Source organism: Melozone crissalis, unplaced genomic scaffold (genome assembly GCF_028551555.1).
Source record: "Melozone crissalis strain CALT ecotype California unplaced genomic scaffold, PUWL_Pcris_2 ptg000029l_1, whole genome shotgun sequence".
Classification (NCBI taxonomy): Eukaryota; Metazoa; Chordata; class Aves; order Passeriformes; family Passerellidae; genus Melozone; species Melozone crissalis.
In genome coordinates this window covers 22,393,430-22,413,599 of record NW_026535807.1, presented here as the reverse complement: position 1 = coordinate 22,413,599, position 20,170 = coordinate 22,393,430, and the positions used below count along the sequence as shown (strand labels likewise).

General features: G+C 45.7%; 1 protein-coding gene across 3 annotated transcripts; it reads left to right on the top strand.

Moving 5' to 3' along the window:
* Window positions 1-4,077: 4,077 nt before the first annotated feature.
* Window positions 4,078-18,891, top strand: CARD19 (caspase recruitment domain family member 19). Of its 3 annotated transcripts, none has more exons than XM_054280813.1 (6): window positions 4,078-4,152; window positions 9,741-9,883; window positions 11,733-11,886; window positions 15,244-15,303; window positions 16,885-16,956; window positions 17,658-18,891. In XM_054280813.1, exons 1-6 carry the CDS (start codon window positions 4,134-4,136, stop codon window positions 17,768-17,770), a joined length of 561 nt encoding a protein of 186 aa, XP_054136788.1. In that variant the 5' UTR covers window positions 4,078-4,133; the 3' UTR covers window positions 17,771-18,891. The 3 variants fall into 3 exon arrangements, with proteins under 3 accessions (XP_054136788.1, XP_054136790.1, XP_054136789.1); XM_054280814.1 differs by lacking the exon at window positions 4,078-4,152 and adding an exon at window positions 6,958-7,020; XM_054280815.1 differs by lacking the exon at window positions 15,244-15,303.
* Window positions 18,892-20,170: the final 1,279 nt, after the last annotated feature.

Genomic DNA, 20,170 nt, shown 5'->3' with positions numbered 1-20,170 from the left:
TTTTCTACTGTTTATATGCAAATAGATGTATATACTACTAATAGTTATTTTTGTTCCAATTGAAGCCTTACCTAATACTGTCATCAGCTGTCTGTTTAATGGGTATCATCACGTCTCTCTCGTGGGTGGAAACAGACCTTATAGCAGACTGCAGTAATTGTTTTATGGTATATTCCCTTGGTATGAATCAGGTATCATCTCACAACCTGCAGTTCTGAAGCTTCAGTTTTGAAATTCAAATTACTGTAGCTTGCTGGCAAATGCCCTCTTCTATCCTGGCCATACTCTGCAGAGATCAAAAACACGTGCTTGAAACTCAGTAAGATGAAAGTTGCAGCAAAAGAGCTTTTTCCTTGTTTCTAATAAACTCAGTTCTGCTGTACATTATTCCAAGGTGCATCCTGCAACACCCTTCTCATTATGCACTGCAAAAAGGAGAATGGATGTACTTCCCATCACTCCACCCAATTAAGTTCTCAGTTGATCCAGTTAGTACTAGCTAGTGTTTATCACGATATAGTTGTGCTGTGAACTATTCTGCCTGCAGTTTTCAGTTGCTTGTCGGACCCATGCAGCTTCTGTACCCAGCAGTGTGGGCAGCAGTTCAAGGGAGATGGTTCTGTCCTTCTGCTCTGCCAGGATCTCATCTGAAGCTCTGTGTCCAGCTCTGGGGCCCCAGCATAGGAAGGACATGGAGCTGCTGGAGAGATCCAGAGAAGGCCCTGGAGCTGCTCCAAGGGCTGGAACCCCTCTGGAGCCAGGCTGGGAGAGCTGGGTGTGCTCACCTGAAGAAGAGAAGGCTCCAGGGACACCTCAGAGCCTCTTCCAGGGCCTAAAGGGGCTCCAGGAGAACTGGAGAGGAACTGGGGACAAAGGGGAATGGTTCCCACTGCCAGAAGGTTAATGAGATACAGGAAAGAAATTCTTGTTTGAGAGGGTAGTGAGGGCCTGGTCCTTAGAAAATGGAAAAGGGCAAATTTAACTTTAATAAGGGGAGAGAAGAGAACCTCAGAAGTACCAGAATGGGAGGGTTTCTCTGATCCCCTGAAGTGTAGAACAAATGGTTAAACAAGTCCTTCACAAAGAAGATACAGCTCAGCCTAGGATTAAAAAGAGTTACAGGCATAGGAGGGAGGTGATCTGCCCTACTGGCAATATTATGTTTAAGGTACACATGTGAAGGGTGGCCAAGATATCCTTGATGCTGCCTCTCTGTAGCTCTTTTCAGTTTCCTTCCTCTTCCCATCTCTATGATTATGCTCACAGAATTCCATTATTTAGTTCCCTGGTGTTTTAATTTCATTATTTGGCTTTAAAATGCAACAATATGACTGCAAGTGAAATAAATTCCCCGTTGGGATGTTTGGGTCAACACTTTGTGCGAGCAGACAGCCTGGCTCCTGTTCTGCATGAGGAGAAGCTGAGTAATGTTGGATGGGACAAAAAGTGCACCCTTGAGCTGCCAGGGATGCTTGCAGCCATGGGAAGCCCCCCAGGTAAATTCACTGTCCCTAAATGACTGTCATTGACTTGGGCAGCTAATGCAAGAGGCAGCAAAGTTACATCAAGGTAAGGAAGCAACACCCAAACTGTTTGTGAAAGATTTGTGGCTTGGCTTCCTCTGGGCCTGTGCTTAGTTCTGATGGCTGCACCCCCTGGAGTTAGCTTTATTGCTCGTGCAAATGTAATTTATTGTCAGAAGGGAAGTAAGTGCTGTGCAGGAAGGAGACAAAAACAGCTGAGACTCTAAAATAGACATTTAAAACCTTGTAACCTTAAATGTTTGCTGGCCAGTGATTCCAGCTGGATTCAAGCTCCTATTTCTGCTACAGAACACTTGCATTTCCTTGTGCATTTTGTAAAACTGATGACTTGCGCACTGCTCACAGAAGTGTTTCCCACAGGACTTATGCTGTATCTATGAGCTGGAATCTGCAGTGGCCTCTAAGCTGTTGCAGCACAGGCAGATGGTTGGTTGCTGAAACCTTCCTGAAGTGTCCCCACAAGGAGAGCACTCCACCAAGCACACAGCAAATGCCACCCTCACACACAGCAGCTGCTTGTGTGAGACAGCGGAGGCAGAAGGGTCTTTGTACAGGTTTCCAGTGGTAGCTTATTCCACCTACACTCTGAAAGGGTCCAGGGACAAAGAGGGAGAGGTGGAGGGTCCAGGACTATATACTGTTCCAAAGGGGCAGAGCCAACAGCAACAACCAATCACCTGATGGTGTGAGTGAGAAAAATATTACAGTGACCAAAAGGGAAACACAAGGGTAAACAGACAGGAAAGGAAAGGAAAAGTGACCAAAAGGGAAACACAAGGGTAAACAGACAGGGGTACAGACAAACGAGGGTACATAGAAACTGCTAGAACTGTGACCGTATGTGGTTAGCAGGCAGTTGAACAGCCAATGGGCCAACAGGGGCTGTGGCACTGAGGGTGACTGACAGCATGTCACAGGAGTCCATGGGAGAGGTTGAAGTTCCAGTGGACATTCTTCCAGGGCAAAGACGCAGGAAATCCCTTAGCAGGTCCACAGGCCTCCACGACTCCCCTTTCTTTATTTATTAAAAAGGCCTCTCCTATGGATTTTTGTAAACATTTAACTAAAGAGGAAAACATAAACAAGACTATGACTACAACAACTAAAACCCCCAAAATCCCTTTTACAAAAGATAAAGGCATCCACCCATTTGAGCAGGCCATCACACCCCAGCAGCTCTCCATCAAGCTCCATCAACCCAAGAGCTCTAAGGGACCTACACTAACCCATGCCCAGGGCTTTACTTCACACAGGCTGCACACCATCCTCTCATTCATTCCTGGCTCTGGGGGTCAGATGAGGCCCAGAGCTGGCACAGGGATGACTTCCATGTGAGGACGTGTACCTGAAGTGGCTTTGTTCCCTTCCCACAGCTCTGCAGAATGTCAGTTTGCCAAATCTGTCAACTGTTTATTTACACACCTATTTTAAGGGGAGGATGCTCCAACAATTTTATTTGCTTCCTATCTTCAAAGAATTCAATTGTTTGGTTTTTTAAAAAATAATTAGCTGAGTATTTTTTCATGGGTACAATTTGATTTGTGCTTTAGATAAGGAGCCAAGTGCAGTATTGAACATGTTTGTGAAGCTGGTTCATTCTCCAGAATCTGTGCAGTATTTACCAGGACTATTTGTGATCACTATACACTTATTCTACATGCCCATTATTCCCTTGTGCCAGGACTGAGATACACAATTTTTTCATTATCTGCATCATCTTCTTGTTTCACTTATGCTGTTAAAATTTCCAATGATAGGGTAGCATAGAGCAGAACCAGGGCTGTGTAATTCACCAGGTACAGGGTGAGTATACAGGAACTTACAACTGACCAGGGGTTTCCAGACCTGTGGATGCTCCAGGCTATCATAGAATATCCTGAGCTGAAATGGACCCTGAGGGATCATCCAGTCCAGCCCCTGGCCCTTCCAGAACCCCCAACAACCCCACCCTGTCCATCCCTGGCAGTGCTGCCCAAAGGCTCCTGCAGCTCCGGCAGCCTCGGGGCCGTGCCCATTCCCTGGGCAGCCTGGGCACTGCCAGCACCCTCTGGGGGAAGTTTCATCCAAGTCAGTTCTGTTCCCATTTCACGGTTTGGCTTAACTGGTTAGGAATAAAGAGCTGGGAATTTGCAGCACAGCTTCTGCTTTTGTGTTTGGAGTCAGATAATTCTTTTCTTCATCTCCTTCTAGCCAACAAAGTAATCATACGAATAATCATACTCTGACTATATAAATAATACTGGAAAATAACTCATTTTATGTGCAAAGCAACTCTAGAAATTATTAGCATACACACAAAAAGCCTTCATAACTCTGAGCAAACAAACATCTTGGTTTTCAGAGCTAATTATACGTCCCCTTAAATCATCAGCAAATTGCTGCTGCCTCCCAGGCGCAGAGGAGCAGCCGCCCCCCGCTGCCGGCGGAGCTCTGCCGGCTGTCACAACTGGACTCGCTCCCTCCCTGTTTTACTTTCGCTTCTCCAAGTTGCCCGTGACCTCCGCTTATCCCACCAAGGAGAATCGCACTGCGGCCGCCCCGCGTGGGACGTGTGCCGGGCACGGCACACACCCACCCCGAAACCCATGGATGATGTTCTACAGAAGCTGTAAGTGCACATTCGTAGCGAGGAATTTGGGCAAAACAAGGGTCTGAAAGGTGCAAATCTGCGGGAACAGGAGTTCAGAGACAGAGGGGCAGTGGCTCTGACGGGAGTGGCCAACCCGTCACTGCCTTCACGTTTTCCCCCCTTCTTAGAACTTCTTTTTGTAAATTATTGACTGAAACTTACTGAAGGGAGCCTAGTGCGCTATCTGACCTTTTTAAGAAACACTTGATTGTTATTTTCTTAAGCACAAAGAAAGACTGTTAGAGGAACTGCTTGCGCTATCTAGATTTAATTTGTTGCTAAAGAGATTCAGTCCTCTGGCGGTGGGAAAACAACAAAGCATATTGTGATCCAACAGTTAACAGATAGAACACTACACGATAATGTTGCCAGGACAAGGGTGTTATTTAGCAAGTAAAATAGTTCGCTTAAATAAACAACTCGGTCTCTTTAGCGGGAGGAAACAGGCTTTTGAGATTAGCTAAGCAGGAAATCAGTCTGCTGGGAAAAGGAACGTTGTGCAGATCACTTCGCACGGCCGCTGAGTGCGGAGGCAGAGCTCTGAAGTGAACGCGGGTTTTGGAAGGGCTCTGGGCTCTGTCAGGCGGGCGGTGCCGCCTCCCGGCCCGGCTGTGCGTGCGGCTGTCGCGGGGCGGGGCTGTCACCGCTGGGGGCGCTGGGACCGGCCCAGCCCCCCCTTCCCTCCCGAGGAGCGCGGGCACGGCCGCGGCCTCTGCTGAGGGCTCCGCCAGGCCTGCCTGCAAAGCGAGCCTGACAGCGATCCTGCCGCCGCCTCTGCTGAGGGCTCCGCCAGGCCTGCCTGCAAAGCGAGCCTGACAGCGATCCTGCCGCCGCCTCTGCTGGGGGCTCCGCCAGGCCTGCCTGCAAAGCGAGCCTGACAGCGATCCTGCCGCCGCCTCTGCTGAGGGCTCCGCCAGGCCTGCCTGCAAAGCGAGCCTGACAGCGATCCTGCCGCCGCCTCTGCTGGGGGCTCCGCCAGGCCTGCATGCAAAGCGAGCCTGACCGCGATCCTGCCGCAGAGATCTTGCGTGCCACCGCCATGAGAGCAGATATGTTTAACCTCTGCTTCTTGGGGATTTATCTGAGTCTGCGGGACAAAAATATCTCCAGGCAGTGCGGCACTGTACATCGCAGCATTCCTGAGGGATTGATTTTCGTTTCCACTTCACTCACTTTGCTTTGAATCACTGTGTGCTGAAAAACATGTAGATTTATATTAGAGATTTCAGTCCATATCGCACTAAGATGACCAGGTTTTCTGTTTAGTGGTTTAGATTCTAGTAGTTTCAAAAGTTCTAAAAGCTTTTAAATTTAAAACTTCTAAAATTTCTAAAAGTTTCCAGGGAAACTTTTTAGTAGAGCACAAAATGCAGTGAATTCACAGAGGTATAAAGGGGTGATAAAAACAAATCCTCAGCATGGCATTCTCCCACTGCTGCTTAGTATTAGGCAACCCCTCTTGCTCTAATGTTTTAATATGCATATGGAAGTGAATCGTAGAATACAAGAATGGTTTGGAATGGAAGGGACCTTAAAGATAATTTTGTTCCAAACCCCTGCCATGGGCAGGGGCGCTTTCCGCTGTACCAGGTAGCTCAGCCCCATCCCAAATCATGTTAAAATATATCACAAAAGAAATTACAAAATTCCAAGTTACTTTTCCCAAGATTTCTGTTTCTTTACTAAAATACATTGCCAAAAATCACACCAATGCAGATATGATCAAGGTCTCCATGGGCAATAATAATAATAATAATAATAATAATAATAATAATAATTTTAAAACGTATTTTCGTGCTGTTAGGATGATCTGGATTCTGGAGGGCAAATAGGATAAACTCAGGATGTATATACTCTACTAATCTTCTCAAGGATATGCACCATGAATGTCACAGCAATTGATAATGCTTCAATCCTCTGCAGCATTTATCCCTAGTAAGGCATATTCTCTTCCATTCCTTGCTAGGTAATTAATTGTTGATGAAATCTGGTTCAAACAGCAGGTTTTACATCCACAGATTTGCTTGTATTTTTTCACTCAGAAAGTTAACTATCCCAACTAATTACATGCTTCACTGAAACTTTTTCTATGAGCTAAATTGTCCCTCCTCCTTGGGCTTGAGTCACTACCTGCCCAATGCACCTTACGTGTCCAGCTGCACTTAAATGTGCGTTGTGCTGCAGCACAAGGAAAATATAAATTCTGCATGGATGTTGTGAAGATGCAGACATGGTATTTTGGACACTGTAATTTCTTCTGGAAAAGGAAATCGCGGGTTTACCAATCATGCATTAATTGTTTAAAAACTTGTGGCTGTGCAAGTGTAAATTCATGCTTCTACACAGGACGGACTGGTGAGCACAGACATTTGAAGAAATGTTTTACCTCGGAGGTCAAGGCGATGGAAACGCCGGTGTGGGCTCAGGGAAAACTGCCCCGCTACCGCCCCGGCTGCCCCCGGCCCTGCGCTCCGCTTCCCCCGCTCCGCGCTACCCCCGCCCCGGCTGCCCCCGGCCCTGCGCTCCGCTTCCCCCGCTCCGCGCTACCCCCGCCCCGGCTGCCCCCGGCCCTGCGCTCCGCTTCCCCCGCTCCGCGCTTCCCCCGCCCCGGCTGCCCCCGGCCCTGCGCTCCGCTTCCCCCGCTCCGCGCTACCCCCGCCCCGGCTGCCCCCGGCCCTGCGCTCCGCTTCCCCCGCTCAGCGCTTCCCCCGCCGCCTCCGGGCCCGGGAGGCGGTGCCCAGCGCTGGCCGCCCCGCCCCAGCCCGGCCCGGCCTGGCAGGAAGGCCGAAGGCCGCCGTGCGAAGGCCGCAGCCCGCGGGCCGGGCGGGGCCGGGGCTGCCATGGCCGGTGAGTGCGGGACGGGCAGGGTCCGGGGATCCTCGGTGGCTTGGCGAGGGCCGCGGCGCTCCCAGGCCCGGCGGAGCCTCCGGGGCCGCAGCGCCGATGTCGCGGTGTCGCCGCGCCCCGCAGTGGCCCCGCCAGCGCGGTGGCCCCGGCGGTTCGGTGCGCGGCCGCGGCCCGGCCGTGGGGCGGACTGAGCGCCCCGGGACACGGCCCGGCCCGGCCCGGCCCGGGCAGCGCTGCCGGGCCCAGCACGGGCGGGCCGCGGGACGGCGGGCGGGGCGGGGCCGGGCGCGGGGCTCGGGGCCGCAGGGCCGTGCGGAGCCCCGGCCTGGCGTGCCCGGGGTAGCCGGGCCGTGCCACGTTTCACGCCCTGGCACGCCGGCTGCCTGCTGTGTGGCGGCGGAGTCTGCTGTTTGCTCCCAGCCTCCATCCAGCTCGCTGGGATTGTGCACCTGGGGAGCACACAGGTTAGTTTTCCTGGTGACTCCGGCTGTGTTAGCCGTCTTACGGATCTTGGAGGATTGGGACTGTGTGTAACCTAATGTCGCACTCTAGTATCAAATGCTTTTTAATATTTTGCTCACTGCAGTTGTTGAAGTCTGCAATTCCCTGACGGGTGGGTGTAGCCAGGTGGGTGTCAGTCTCCTCCCAAGCACCAAGTGACAAGATGAGAGGTAACAGTCTCAGGTTGCACGTGGGGAGGTTTAGGTTGTGTATTAAGGAAAATCTGTTCATTGAAAGGATTGCCCAGGCCTGGTAGGGGTTGCCCATGCCTGGTACAGGCTGCCCATGGCAGTCATCGTCCCTGGAAATGTTCAAGAAACATATGGATGTGGCATTCCATGACATGGTTTAGTCCTGAACATGGTGATGGTACTGGATTGATGGTTGGACTCAAAAGTCTTAAGGTTCTTTTCCAACCTAAATGATTCTGTGATTCTCTTGACTTGCTGTCAGAGTCCCTTGACTTCTGGTAACTTGCCAGTAGCACATGGCAGTGGGTGACAGTAGCAGAGGAGGGTGGCATCTTGTTTTTCACCTCTCTGTCATCCTCTCAGCCCAGAGGAACAGACCAGTTGCTCTTCGTGGGTGCGTTTGGTAACCAGTGCTATCTGGTGTTCTCAAGACCATTTCTCTGCAGCCAGTCTTAAATCCTTGGCATTCCTTTCTTGTGATCTTGAAAGGGAAGAGGCAAAACTAAATTAGTGTTAAGCTAACATTTTGTTGAGAGAGACTTTTTCCTCTTCCTGAAATGCTTCTGAAAGGAGTTCTTATCGACATGTACAAATGGTTTGATCATCAGATCCAAACCTTCCAGGCTTTAGTTGCCAGCTTTTCTGTATATTTATGAAAATCACCCAGGAGTTTTACAGTGAGTAGCAACTCATGTTTGCACTGCACAGGAGACACCACGGAGCTTTCTGGAACGGATGTTTGCAAGTTCTGTGTTTTCCAGGGAACGTCAGAGAGCTGCACCGGTTTTCATGTCTATTGTATTTAAATTTATCTCCTTAATGATCCTGTTTGTTTCCTTGATAAACTTAAGAAGGCTTTTAAGGGGAAAACAAACCAAAGATGAAACCATAATAAAGATACAGTGGTGTCAGAGACAGTGTCCAGAGTCCTTATGTAAATATTATTGGACTTATGAATTGGGAGGGTGTACCTGCCTGACTAAAGGTGGTTGGCAGCTCCCAGGACCTGGGTGTGGATGAGAGTGCTTGTGTGTTGCAGCGGGGCAGGGAAGGGCTGATCTCGGCCTTGAAATGCAGCTGTACTTATTAATTTACTGTGATAAATATGAAGTGGCAGTGCAACTCCTTAGGGCCCTGTGGCTTTATCCAGAAAGGCAGTGAAAGTAGATCACGAAGAAGAAATGTACGCAGGGGACTGTGACAAACAAAATCCTGTTTGATGTTTCTTGTACAGAAAGCAACATGAGGGTTTTATGCTAAAAATAGTTAAGCAGAAACAAAATTACAAGGGGGTTTTTAGCAACCAGTGTAACTTGAAAGTTCCAGTTTGTGTTGTGCCAGTGGCTAGTGACAGCTTTCAGGGCCACACACCTCAGCACAGGCACATCAAGCACAGTGCTTTATATGGGTTTGTCCAACGTTCTGGCTGCTGCCAGGGTCTGGCACATCCCTTCCTCTGTTGGGAATTGTGTCTGACAAGCTCCCTGTTTGAAGAACTTAAGAAAGGGTGTCCCTGATGCTTTTTCTGCAGGTGCTCTAGCAGACAGTCTGGCACCTTATGGTGATGTATGATAAGTTTTTTTATGAGCCTTATTATTTCCAGGAGCAGAATGGGAGGGTCACACTGGATGGGAGAAGCATCTTGCAGGTGCCTTAAATGTCATAATCTGATTTCATAAGTGATAGAGTATTTATCTGCAGTAATTCATTAACTTTAGGCTGTATTTGATTAAATATCCATCAGAACTTGACTTCTAAATGATTCATAGCCTTCTCCCTTTGGAAGGAGAGAGGCAGTAGGAGTGGCCAGCCAGAAGTTCTGATTTGTGTAATTTCAAGTGGATGAGTCTTTGAAAGCACGTGGCAGTGTTATGTTTCCCTAACAGATAGTTCAGCTTGCTAATATTAGGTGGTGGGGATAATTTTATTTGAGCTATTTAATCAGTGGTAGTAAAATGAAATGTATGGAATTTTAAAATGGCTTATTAATTAACTGCATTGGTTTCTGCTATGTTATTTTATCTTTAGACAAGTCGTATTGCCATCGGCTGCAGCATGACATGTATTTCCTTACAAGCACTAGCCGACTGAATGAGCAAGTGGTTGATAAAATAGTTCTTCAGCTCAACAGAGTCTATCCCCAAATTCTTACCAATGAAGAAGCAGAAAAGGTAATTTGAGGAGTTTTGCTGTGTCTCTGACTGCTGTATTGCTTCACTACCCCAGCTGCCCTCTTCCTGACACAACTCTTGGTGCCACATGCAGCCAGCCTGCCTCACCTCCTGCTTGCTGACCACTTATGTCTGGCATCTCATGCAAGAGGAGCAGTCACAGGGCTGGCACGTTCCCTGTGCCAAGTGGTCATGGGAGAGAATGCTCTCTTCAACAGCAGTTTAATGCCACGGTGCCTGCCATGATCAGGGGCAGCCAGTCCTTGGGCAGGAGGGCACCCATCCTGTGACCGCATGCCTGACATGCCTGTCTCCTCCCATGAGCTGGTGTGGAGTGGCACACCAGATGGTCTGTGCTGCATCCATCTCTGCCCACAAAATCATCTATATTAGCTCAATCAGTTTTGGTAACAAATTAATAATTTTAAGTATTGGTGGAGAAGTGGGGGGTGTTAGTCCCATTAGTAAGTGTGGAGCTGTGGGAAGTGGGTGGAGTTAATAATATCTTGCGGTGGTGCCACCATGTATGGAGGAAGGCCACTCTCCCTGAAGTGAAGCTTTCAAAAATGAGTAGCTCTTTTTGGGGAGAAAAAACCTTCTAATCTTGTGTGGAGACAAAATTAAAGTCAGCTAAGAGCTTCCACAGTCCTACTTACAATAGTTTGTGCTTACCCTCTGCTGGCTTCGTGTCTGCAAAGAGTTTTGGTGTATCATTATTTGAACATGAGGAAAAATAGGTCCAATTCTACCAGAATCAAACTTCATGGAGACAAATAGTGTTTTGTGGTGTAGAGCAGAGCTAGATCATTTACTGAGCCAGTCTTGCCACTTCCCTCAAGAGTTTCAAAATAAACCCATAAAGCATCTGAAACATGATTTGTGACTTCTGCACTTAGGCAGAAATGAACTGCTTTTTAATAGATTCAGGCAAGTTTGTGTCAACTCTATTGAATGTTTAGGAAGCTTATAATCTCAGTTGTATCTGGAAGACCTTGTGGGAATTTTGTCAGAATAAGAAGTATTGTGTAAAATCTGTGGCATTCTTGTCCCCCTCAAGCAGCAATTGTTCCCAACTCAGTATGCTACAAAGGTTTTCCACTGTGCTGCTATGAAATATGGTGTTTTGCTGAGAATGGATTTGGATTTTTTTTGCAATAAACTGAAAATGGTTTGATGTGTAAAGCTAGAGATGCATTTTCCTTCTCTTTGTAAGGTCTGCTAATACTCATCACATTTAGCACTACAGAAAAAATGTATTTCCCACCGCAACTCTTTGCCAACCTGAGTAATGGGGATTTGTGCCTGTTGAAGTGGGTGTACAGCAGTTAATTGGCTGGAAACAAAAAAACCTCATGAAGTATGAAATCTTGGGATGATGAACACTCCAGTACTGGGACCAGGATAAGCAGTATAAAGTGCCTTTTAGAGGATCCTTACTAGGCAGCTAAGAGCAAACTTGGAAGCATCAAACTTTATTTCACATGATAAGATTTGCTGAAATATTCTATCTACAGCTGCCAGAATTAAACTGTACAATAGCAAGTACCATATCAGCTTGGATGCAGGGAAGATGTCAAATGCAGAGTGTCTTTCATTTGATTGGGACAGAAAAAAGCAGAAGGAGAGGCAGAGACAAACTGCTCTTCATCAGATTCTGCTGACCACATGGAGCTCAGGGCTGTGCACTGCATGTATGTCCTTTTTATGTTTCCCTTTTTGGCAAATTCTTTTAGTAAATATCAAAGAAGCTCTATAAAGAAGCTGCATAACTGGCATAGTGATGTAAAATTGATCTTTTAATGTCTCTTCTGTTTTAATCTCTTTTCTGATGAGCACTTTTCTCTTGCAGTTCAGGAACCCAAAAGCATCACTCCACACCAGGCTCTCAGATCTGCTAAAACACCTCCAAAAGAAAGGAGACAGACACTGTCAGGAGTTTTACAGGGCTCTGCAGATCAATGCTGAACAGCTGTTTAATGACCTGCCAAGCAGGAAAATCTTGAGTAAGTTGATTTGTAAGTTGATTGAGTTGTGGATTTCCTCACCAGCGTATTACAAAACCTAATTTTAGATGCAGTGTAGGTCATTCAAACAACCTAAACAGATTATAAATAATACAAATAAATAAGTTACTTAAATAATTTTTGGGGTATACCTTAATTCCATCTGACTTGAGTTTTCCAAAAGCTATAAGGGGATTTTGTGATGTAAAATTGTAATTTCCTTCATTTTGTCTTTCATTTTGAAAGAAGTAATTTGTATCTACCCTGCACAAACTGGTGGAGGACCGTTTTCCTGCCTGCATGGGGAGGCTGCAGAGTTACCCCACATCCATACCTGACCCCTTTTGAACTGGGGAAGTCTGGGCCCATCCTGTCTCAGAGTCTCAGATGAGCCCCAGTCCCAACTGACTGAGCCTCGCAGCAGCTTGGAGGCAATGCTTTGGTCTGATGTTCACCTTGCAGGAGTTGTGCACTTTGGAGAACAGGCTCTTCAATCAAATTGTCTTGGATCTATCATTTTTACTTTGGTAGAGGTCAAGAAACAAGTTTTTCTGCCAGGCTGACTAGCAGTTAGCAGATAGCCTTTATGAATTAAGAGCAGTTTGAGAAGTCTTGGTGTAATCACTAAGAAGAAAAATTTCAAGACTGTTTTGATGTTTAAGAGTTAAAGCTTTTTAGATGTTCAGTAGCATATTCTACAAGCCATTTTTGAAAATGTATCATTACAAGGAGACTTGGATAGGGTCTGTGGGATGTTTTCACTTTTATCTAGAGCAGAAACGTGCTCATCCTTGCACATGATTTATGTGGTGGCTCTGAGCTTTCCTCAGGTAGCCATGAGTAGGCAGGGTGAGGGTTTCTCATGTTCAGACTCTGCATAGCAAATATCTGTGCTAGAAGTGCTTCACATTAAACATACAGCTCCTTGTGGCACCCAAAACCAGTTTTGCTGCTGCTGCAAACTGCTGACTTCAGTAAACATGAAAAGTCATTAAATTCTCTGTTATCTTGGCACACTCCTTTATGTTACCATCCTCAGAAGGATAAGGATAATTTAAAGAACAGAGTTAAAACTTTACTGTGTGCTGAGATTCAGCAGTTTCTTTCTGTTGACCTAAGAAATAAATATTTAGATGATTGTGTTAATATGCTTGCTGCTTCCTAGAGTTCTGTAATTAAAACAAATGTCTGCATTCTGGATTGAATGGTCAAGAAACATCTGTGCAGCTTTTGAAGCTAAAACTGCAAACACCTTTATGCTTCAGGAAAAGCTCCTTTTGTCAATATGAGGAGTAACTTTTCCTTTAAGTGAACTTGGACATTTTCAATATTAAAGGCATTATCCTTCAGACCTCCAACACGCACAATTTGTTACTCGAATTTTACTTCTTGGAAGTGCTCAAGGGGTGTTACAGGCCAAAATCTATGGGGTCCTGAGCACTCTGGTCAGCAGAGGATGTCCCTGCTCATGACAGGAGGTTGGAACTGGGTGGTTTTCAGGGTCCCTTCCAACACAAACCATGCTATCATTCTATAATGCTCTTAGCAGTAGTTGTTAAATTTAGCACAAAGCATTTACAGAACTGCCACTAGAATTTGTAAATATGAAGAATCACTAACATGGGGCTTTTCTTCTAAATGCAGGCTGAGCTGAAACAAGCAGCATTACAAACAGCTGGAGAAATTATCAGTGAGGACATGGATGAACCATGGATGGTTCATGGATGAACTCCGTAGTTCTGTAATAGATTACATGCAGCTATGCATATGACAGATTTTTTCAGCAGAGGAAATCCTTTCAAATACTTCTTTTTCATTTTTAAAACAGCTTTAAAATTCATGCTAGAACAAAATTTCTTTGCCTGAAGTGTAAATTGCCAATGAAGTGTCTGGTAATGTCTGAACATTCCCACTAGAGGGGAGGTAAGGCACATGGTATGGGCAGCCTCAGAGCTGTTGAAGGAAATGGGTGTTTCCAAGGGACTCAGAAAATGTTTTTATTTCTCTCCATGCTGACATGGACTTGCAGGATAAAGGCTTGGATCAGCCCCATGCAGCGATAGAAGTGGCAGAGATTTGTCTGTGCTCTCCTGTGCAGTGTGAGGATTTCCTAGTTGTCATTTCTGGGAAGGACATCAGCTCCTCACAGGGGCAGGCTGGGTGAGGCTGCTAGGGGCCCACCAAGCTTCTGGGAGCTTTGCAGCAATCCTTGCTGCTCTGGTGGCTCTCAGGCTTCACAGCAGAGGGCACAGATGCTTCTGTCCTGCTCCAGGCCATGCCCTGTCCCCCCGCAGAGAGGGATATCCTTTAGCAGGGGGATGGATGTTCCCCTGTGCCTGCCTGGGCGGACTGGGCAGTTTCCGAGGCACCTCTCCTGCATCCTGCTGTCGTGTGAGAGAAGGAGAGCAGCTGAAACCAGTCTCTTCTTCCTCATTGACAGCCAGATTCAGAACTCTTACTTTTTTTCCTTTCCTTTTTTAACCCTCCTAGCCCTTTGACAGTTGGACTTGGTGATCATAGAGGTCTTTGCCAACCTTTATGATTCTGTGATTGCATGACTACAGAAAGCTTTGGCTAAAACAGTGTTGCAGATCAGTGATGTGTTATGAAAAGTCACTCTTCTGCCATGTCTGGTGACAGCTGTGCATCCCCCTTCTGCAGACAGCTTAATCTCCAAATCTGTGTGGCAAAGGCAGCTCTGAAAGGGTCTTTCTGCCCAGGCTGGAAACTACTGAACACCTTGTCCTATGGCCAGCCTCCTTTTCTACTAGAATTTGCAGAAAGATAGAGGCTGAAATTACTTGTGCCAAATGTTAACATGTAGAACCCACAGAGTTTTAAAGAATGCCTTCAGCTGAGACCTGCATTTAGTAAATAATCTACACCAAGAAGTTCTTTCTATGTGCTTTACTTGCTAAATACATCAATGCCCGGAGATTTGCTCAAGAACAAAGAATGGTGATACATTAAATTGTAGAGATGTTTTGAGATTAGTGCATCTGTTAACAAAGAGTTTCTGTGTATTACAATGAAAACTGCTGGTATTGTGAAGGATGATCTCCTGCTTTCCTAACTTAGGAAAAAAGTGTAATGTTACTTATGTGGTCAGTGCTTAGGCTGATCAGAGGTGGGGCTGCAGCTATTTGTAGTTGCATTCAGATGACTCTATGCCTGTGTCTTTTGGTCAGTCCAGCTTTAACTCTAGCAATGGTTTACCATTGGAGGGGTTAATGCTTTATGTCAATATTGGATATTTTTCTGAAATACAGTGTTTTGCACCATTTTGCATGTGCTGATTATGTTTGTTTGTTTGCTTGAGCTGAGTACTAACTTTTCATGTATTGCTTTTATTTCTAGAAACCCCAGATCCCACAGAGATAGACACTGACAAGGAGCAATATATGCTAAATGACAGGGGTAAATAAATCATACAGTGTCACCGGATGGAATGGCTTTGCAGATTATGATGCAATTTATTATATCATGTAATTTGCACTGTATATAGCAACTACTTTGGCTTATGATGTGTTTACTGTCACAAGTTAAGTAGAATTAATGGAGGAAAATGTACTGAGTTACTGTCGAGGAAACCAGTGCCAGGAAATTGAAGAGACTGTAGAGTTTAATCAATATTTACAATGGTATTACTTACACTAAAACAGCTAAGCTCTTAATTTCCTGTGATTTCTTCAAGGCCTGAACAGTAAGGTCTATTCATTTTGCATAAAGCCATCAATAACTTTTTGATCTGGCTTTGAATTTTTTTCAATTTTTTTTTAAGCTCTCAATTTAACTACAAGTCATTTGAAAGCAATGATGAAAAGGCAGGAAAAGCTTAAATATATTTTCCTTAGGAAAACATATTAATTAGTTTCACCTTCCTCTGTTCAGTGCCAGATTACAAATATTTTTTTCATGGTAAGATATTTTGAAAAGGAAGATCTCAAATAACGATGAAGAATTCTCACCATTTATAATGAACTATTATGTCATTTAAGTTCAGTATTTTATTTCGAGATTTAGATACAATAATGAGAGATTCAAAACACCTTCTGTGAATTATGCCTTTTTTTGCAGTTTCCTGAGAAAAAACTGAAATATGAAACACTTTTTAACTCAATGTGTATTTTTGTCTGTGGTGGTGGTGTTTCTGTGAATATTGAACCAAATTGCTGTTCAGAGTTTACACATTGCTGATGCTGTCTGCAGCATAACAGTACAGGATGAACAGAGAAAGTGTTTGGAAATAAGAAAATGAAGTAGTAGGGGTTTTTTTTGTTGTTTGTTTTTTTTACTTATTACTTTTTTTTTTTCTGACCTGGCCTCAGACTAGAGATTGTTTGGCCTCCAGCCACCCTCCTTGGGAGGTTACATGCCAAAGAGCAACCAAATCTGTGCTCCTGTGGTGTTTCTCCAGTGTCCTTGTCCACGCAGTCAGCTCCAGGAATTTGTTGAGGCAGTACACTTGACCTTAAATTGATAGGTGTAGCTTAATTGTATCTACAAGTAGATGTGTAGTTTAATTGTGTCTCTGTTTGTAGTGAGATAGTAACTACAAATAGAGTATTAGGTAATAAAGAAGCAGATGTAAATCTTAATGCTGTTTTGTCAGTGGATGAGTATGAATTAGAAAGGTTTTATTGAACATCAGTACTGACCATCACCATTAAACTCTGTGTGATTCCAGGCAGGCAGTTTCCAGGAGATTTGGTTGGGAAACTTTTCCTTAAATGCCATAGTCTGTAGCTGGTAGATGAGCAGAGGGGAACAGGGAATGGTGGCAGAGCAACTGTAGTAAAAATTAATTGCAGCCTAATAAATGTGCTTCAGTACATTAGCTACAGTACATTAGCTACAGAACATACAGAATTGTGAATGTGTTAGCTTCATTTGAATATGCTTAATTATGCATATTGATAGCAATTGGTGATTTGTGAGCTGAGCTAAACTTCTGGTGCCCTGCTCTGTCTCAATGTGTTTTCTTGCCATTTTCTGTAGGCCCGGTGTTCTTCCTGGCGTGTTTCAGCGTGGCTGCAGGGCTGGCCCTTGTCTGGTACTGCTGTAACTCAGGTGAGCTGCTCAGGGGCTTCTCCTGCCTGCCTTCCCTCAGCAGGGGTGCAACGAGCTGGGCTCCTCATCTGACAGGCTCCCTAACAGGGGGGGTCAAGGTTTCATCACTCATTAATGAGCTCCGGATACAAATTGCACAGCAAACATGCTGAGCTATAAATAATGGATGTTTTGCCTCCAGATGCCACAAACAGGGGCACTTTTTAAATGCAGTAGTCATGTGAACTCCTGTTGCTATGGCAATGGGTCATGATTCCAGCAGTCATGGGACACACCCAAACCCTCCTGGCTCCCACAGCCCTTGGGGGCTGGTGGAAGCCTGGCCGGGGCTGGGGGCTGCTGGCTGGATTGGCTGAGTCCCAGCAGCTACAGCTGCCCCCCGCTGCTGGCTCTGGGTGTGAGCCCTGACTGCCCCCTGACAGTCCACACTGGCTCCACACCCTCCAGTGCTGTGCCCAGGGGTGAGGCTGCCCCCTTCCCCAGCTGATCAATCTCCTCTTCCTGTCTCAGCTTGCAGCAACGAATCTGAACAGATTCCTTGTTCACCTCTCTTGGCAGTTGATTTCTACAAATTGAAGGAAATGGGCTTTCTTCTAGAGTTATTTTTGATTGGTTTTTATTTTTTGCAGATGCTGCTTCCTAGATAAAATGAAATCTAACTGTGTTCACTTTCTCTTTTTCCTCTCATCATTCCATTTTAGAAACGCAAGTCATAGGAAGAGCCAGGAGAATCTTGGGTTTTTCTCCTATTATCATAGGAGGACATGTTAGAAATATTTGTATGTTGTATTTGGAAGACATGTCAAGAAATTAAGGAAAAGCTGTCTCTTTGCTTGTCTGTACAGTACACCAAAGGAAGCCAACAGTGGATAAAAATGTCCTGAACTCATACCAAAGATTTTAGTAACTAGCTTAATCAATAATTGCCTTGCCTCCAGATGTATTCGAAATTTCAGCCATAAATGTCCTTCTTTATGGGAATGGACCATTTATTTTTGTAAATGCTTGAAGTATTTATTGTTTGTATAAAAAATATTTTTATTATAAGCTTTAAAATGATCTCTTAAGTGCGCATGGGTCTGAAGCCATGTTTGCATATGTGTTTTCTATACTGGAATGAAGGATCACAACTGTTTGAAGAACTCTGGCTTTCCTTTTGTGAGAATTAATTTAAGAAAAGAACTTAAACACATGCACTCAAAGTCCTTACTAAGAAATGGATCTCCATCTCAGAACTGTTTTGTCTAGACCCTTTATAGTCACTGCCTGAGCTCAGGTGCACTGGCACCTGGAAAAAGTTTAAGGGCGCCAGTTCCCTTGATGTGTGCCTCGTATTCATTGTGTCTTCTGATTCCCAGTTGGTGCCTCATCCCAGTCTGCCTTGTTCCCAGTCTGCCACAGCTGCTGGCCCTGGTTTGAATGCCCTGGAGCTGTTGCAGGCTGCTTCCCAGCCCATGGGCTCTTTCAGGCAGTGGAATGTCTGACCTGAAGCACTTCAGACTACCAAGAAAATGTTCCAGATTCATTTAGCTTTCCCTTTCCCAGTGAAGTAAAGGGAGACTGCAGAGAGACCTGGACACATGGGAGGGCTGGACAATCACCAACCCAGTAAAGTTCTACGAGGGAAAGTACCAGATTGTGCACTTGGGATGGTGCAACCCTGGATGTAGGGACAGGCTGGGGAATGAGATGCTAGAGAGCAGCACCATGCAAAGGGACCTGGGAATCCTAGTGGATGGAAAGTTGGCTATGAGTCAGCCCAGCCTGGCAGCCAGGGGGAACATCCCTGTTGTGGGGGCACCGGGCCCAGCATGGGCAGCTGGGCCAGGGAGGGGATTGTCCCTCTCTGCTCTGCGCTGGGGCGGCCTCAGCTCCAGTGCTGGGGGCACTTTGGGCATCACAATATAAGAAAATATTAAACTACTAGAGAGCTTTGAAAGGACACTTGCAGGGATGGGGCAGCAGCAGCTTCTCTGGGCAACCTGTGCCAGGGCTGGGGGAAGAATTCTTTCCCAGTATGGTACAGGAAATTTTACTATGGCTAGGGCTACATTTTCCTCCCTTCCTGAGGTTGCTTGAGATGAGGATATCTCTCAGGGAAAAAGTGATCCAGAATGAGCTATGCCAAGGGTTAGAGCTGGAAGGAGGAAGAAAAAGTGAGTCTGGGTTCATCCTAGTGTTAAAGGACCTAACAGCAAAGAATAGAAAACAATTTGTTCTTTCGTTAGTGCCAGTTATTAATATGAACAATGAATGTCAGGCTGCCTATACAGTTGGCATGTGCACCAGCTGGAGCACATATGGAGCACAGTGATAATTCCACTTTCAGCTCCTGGAGGAAGCACATGTGCACCTGCATGGAGTCAGGTCCTTTTAGGCAAACAGTGTTACAGACTTGGGAATAAATCAAGCAGGGTCTTGGATGAAGCTGTTTAGCTGCAGAATTCTGGTTTCCCTGGCAAGTCAAGAACAGCTTGGCCTTTGCTGCTGAAACTGTGTTGGTAACTAATTTATAAACATGGTTCACACTTTGTGCAGGGAGGTTGTCCTGGCTGGGTCATAGGTGGTTCCATGCCAAGGGTGGAGACCCTCCTGGTGAACACTGTGGCTGCCATGCTGGAGGCAGGAATTGTCCAGGAGCTAAGCAGGTACTGGCCTGAGCCATGGAAATGTTCAAGGCTGAGTACAGGACCATCTGTGTGCAGAGAGCTGGGAAGCAAAGTGATAGATCCTACAAAGAATTTGCACAATTCTCTTTAAAGCCAGACTGCTATTTAAAGGACTTGGTGAAGGATGATGTGCCTGATGGGCTGGAATGGGAATGAAGTGATGATTCATTCTGGGATGCACTGGGCTGCTTTACAGCTGCTGGATGGAGTTTGCAGTTACAAGTGCCTTTGCCAAGACAAAGTTATTCCTTTTGTTTCTTTCAATTGTTGTTATTTTTCTCATATTGTAATAAATTGAAAACATATTTGATCAAAATGTGCCATTGTGGATGCTTTTCCCTGCCATTCTGTGTGCACAGATGTTACTCCATGTTATGCCATGCCTTGGCTGTGCTGGCAAGAATCAGTTTGCTGCACTTCACAGGGCCTGTGTCCTGTATTAATTTCTCTGGATGTACCTCCTTTAGAAATTAATGTATTTCTTTTTTTTAATGGGGTGAAGCTGTCAATTAAATTGAAATAAAATCTGGGAGAAGAATGCTGCT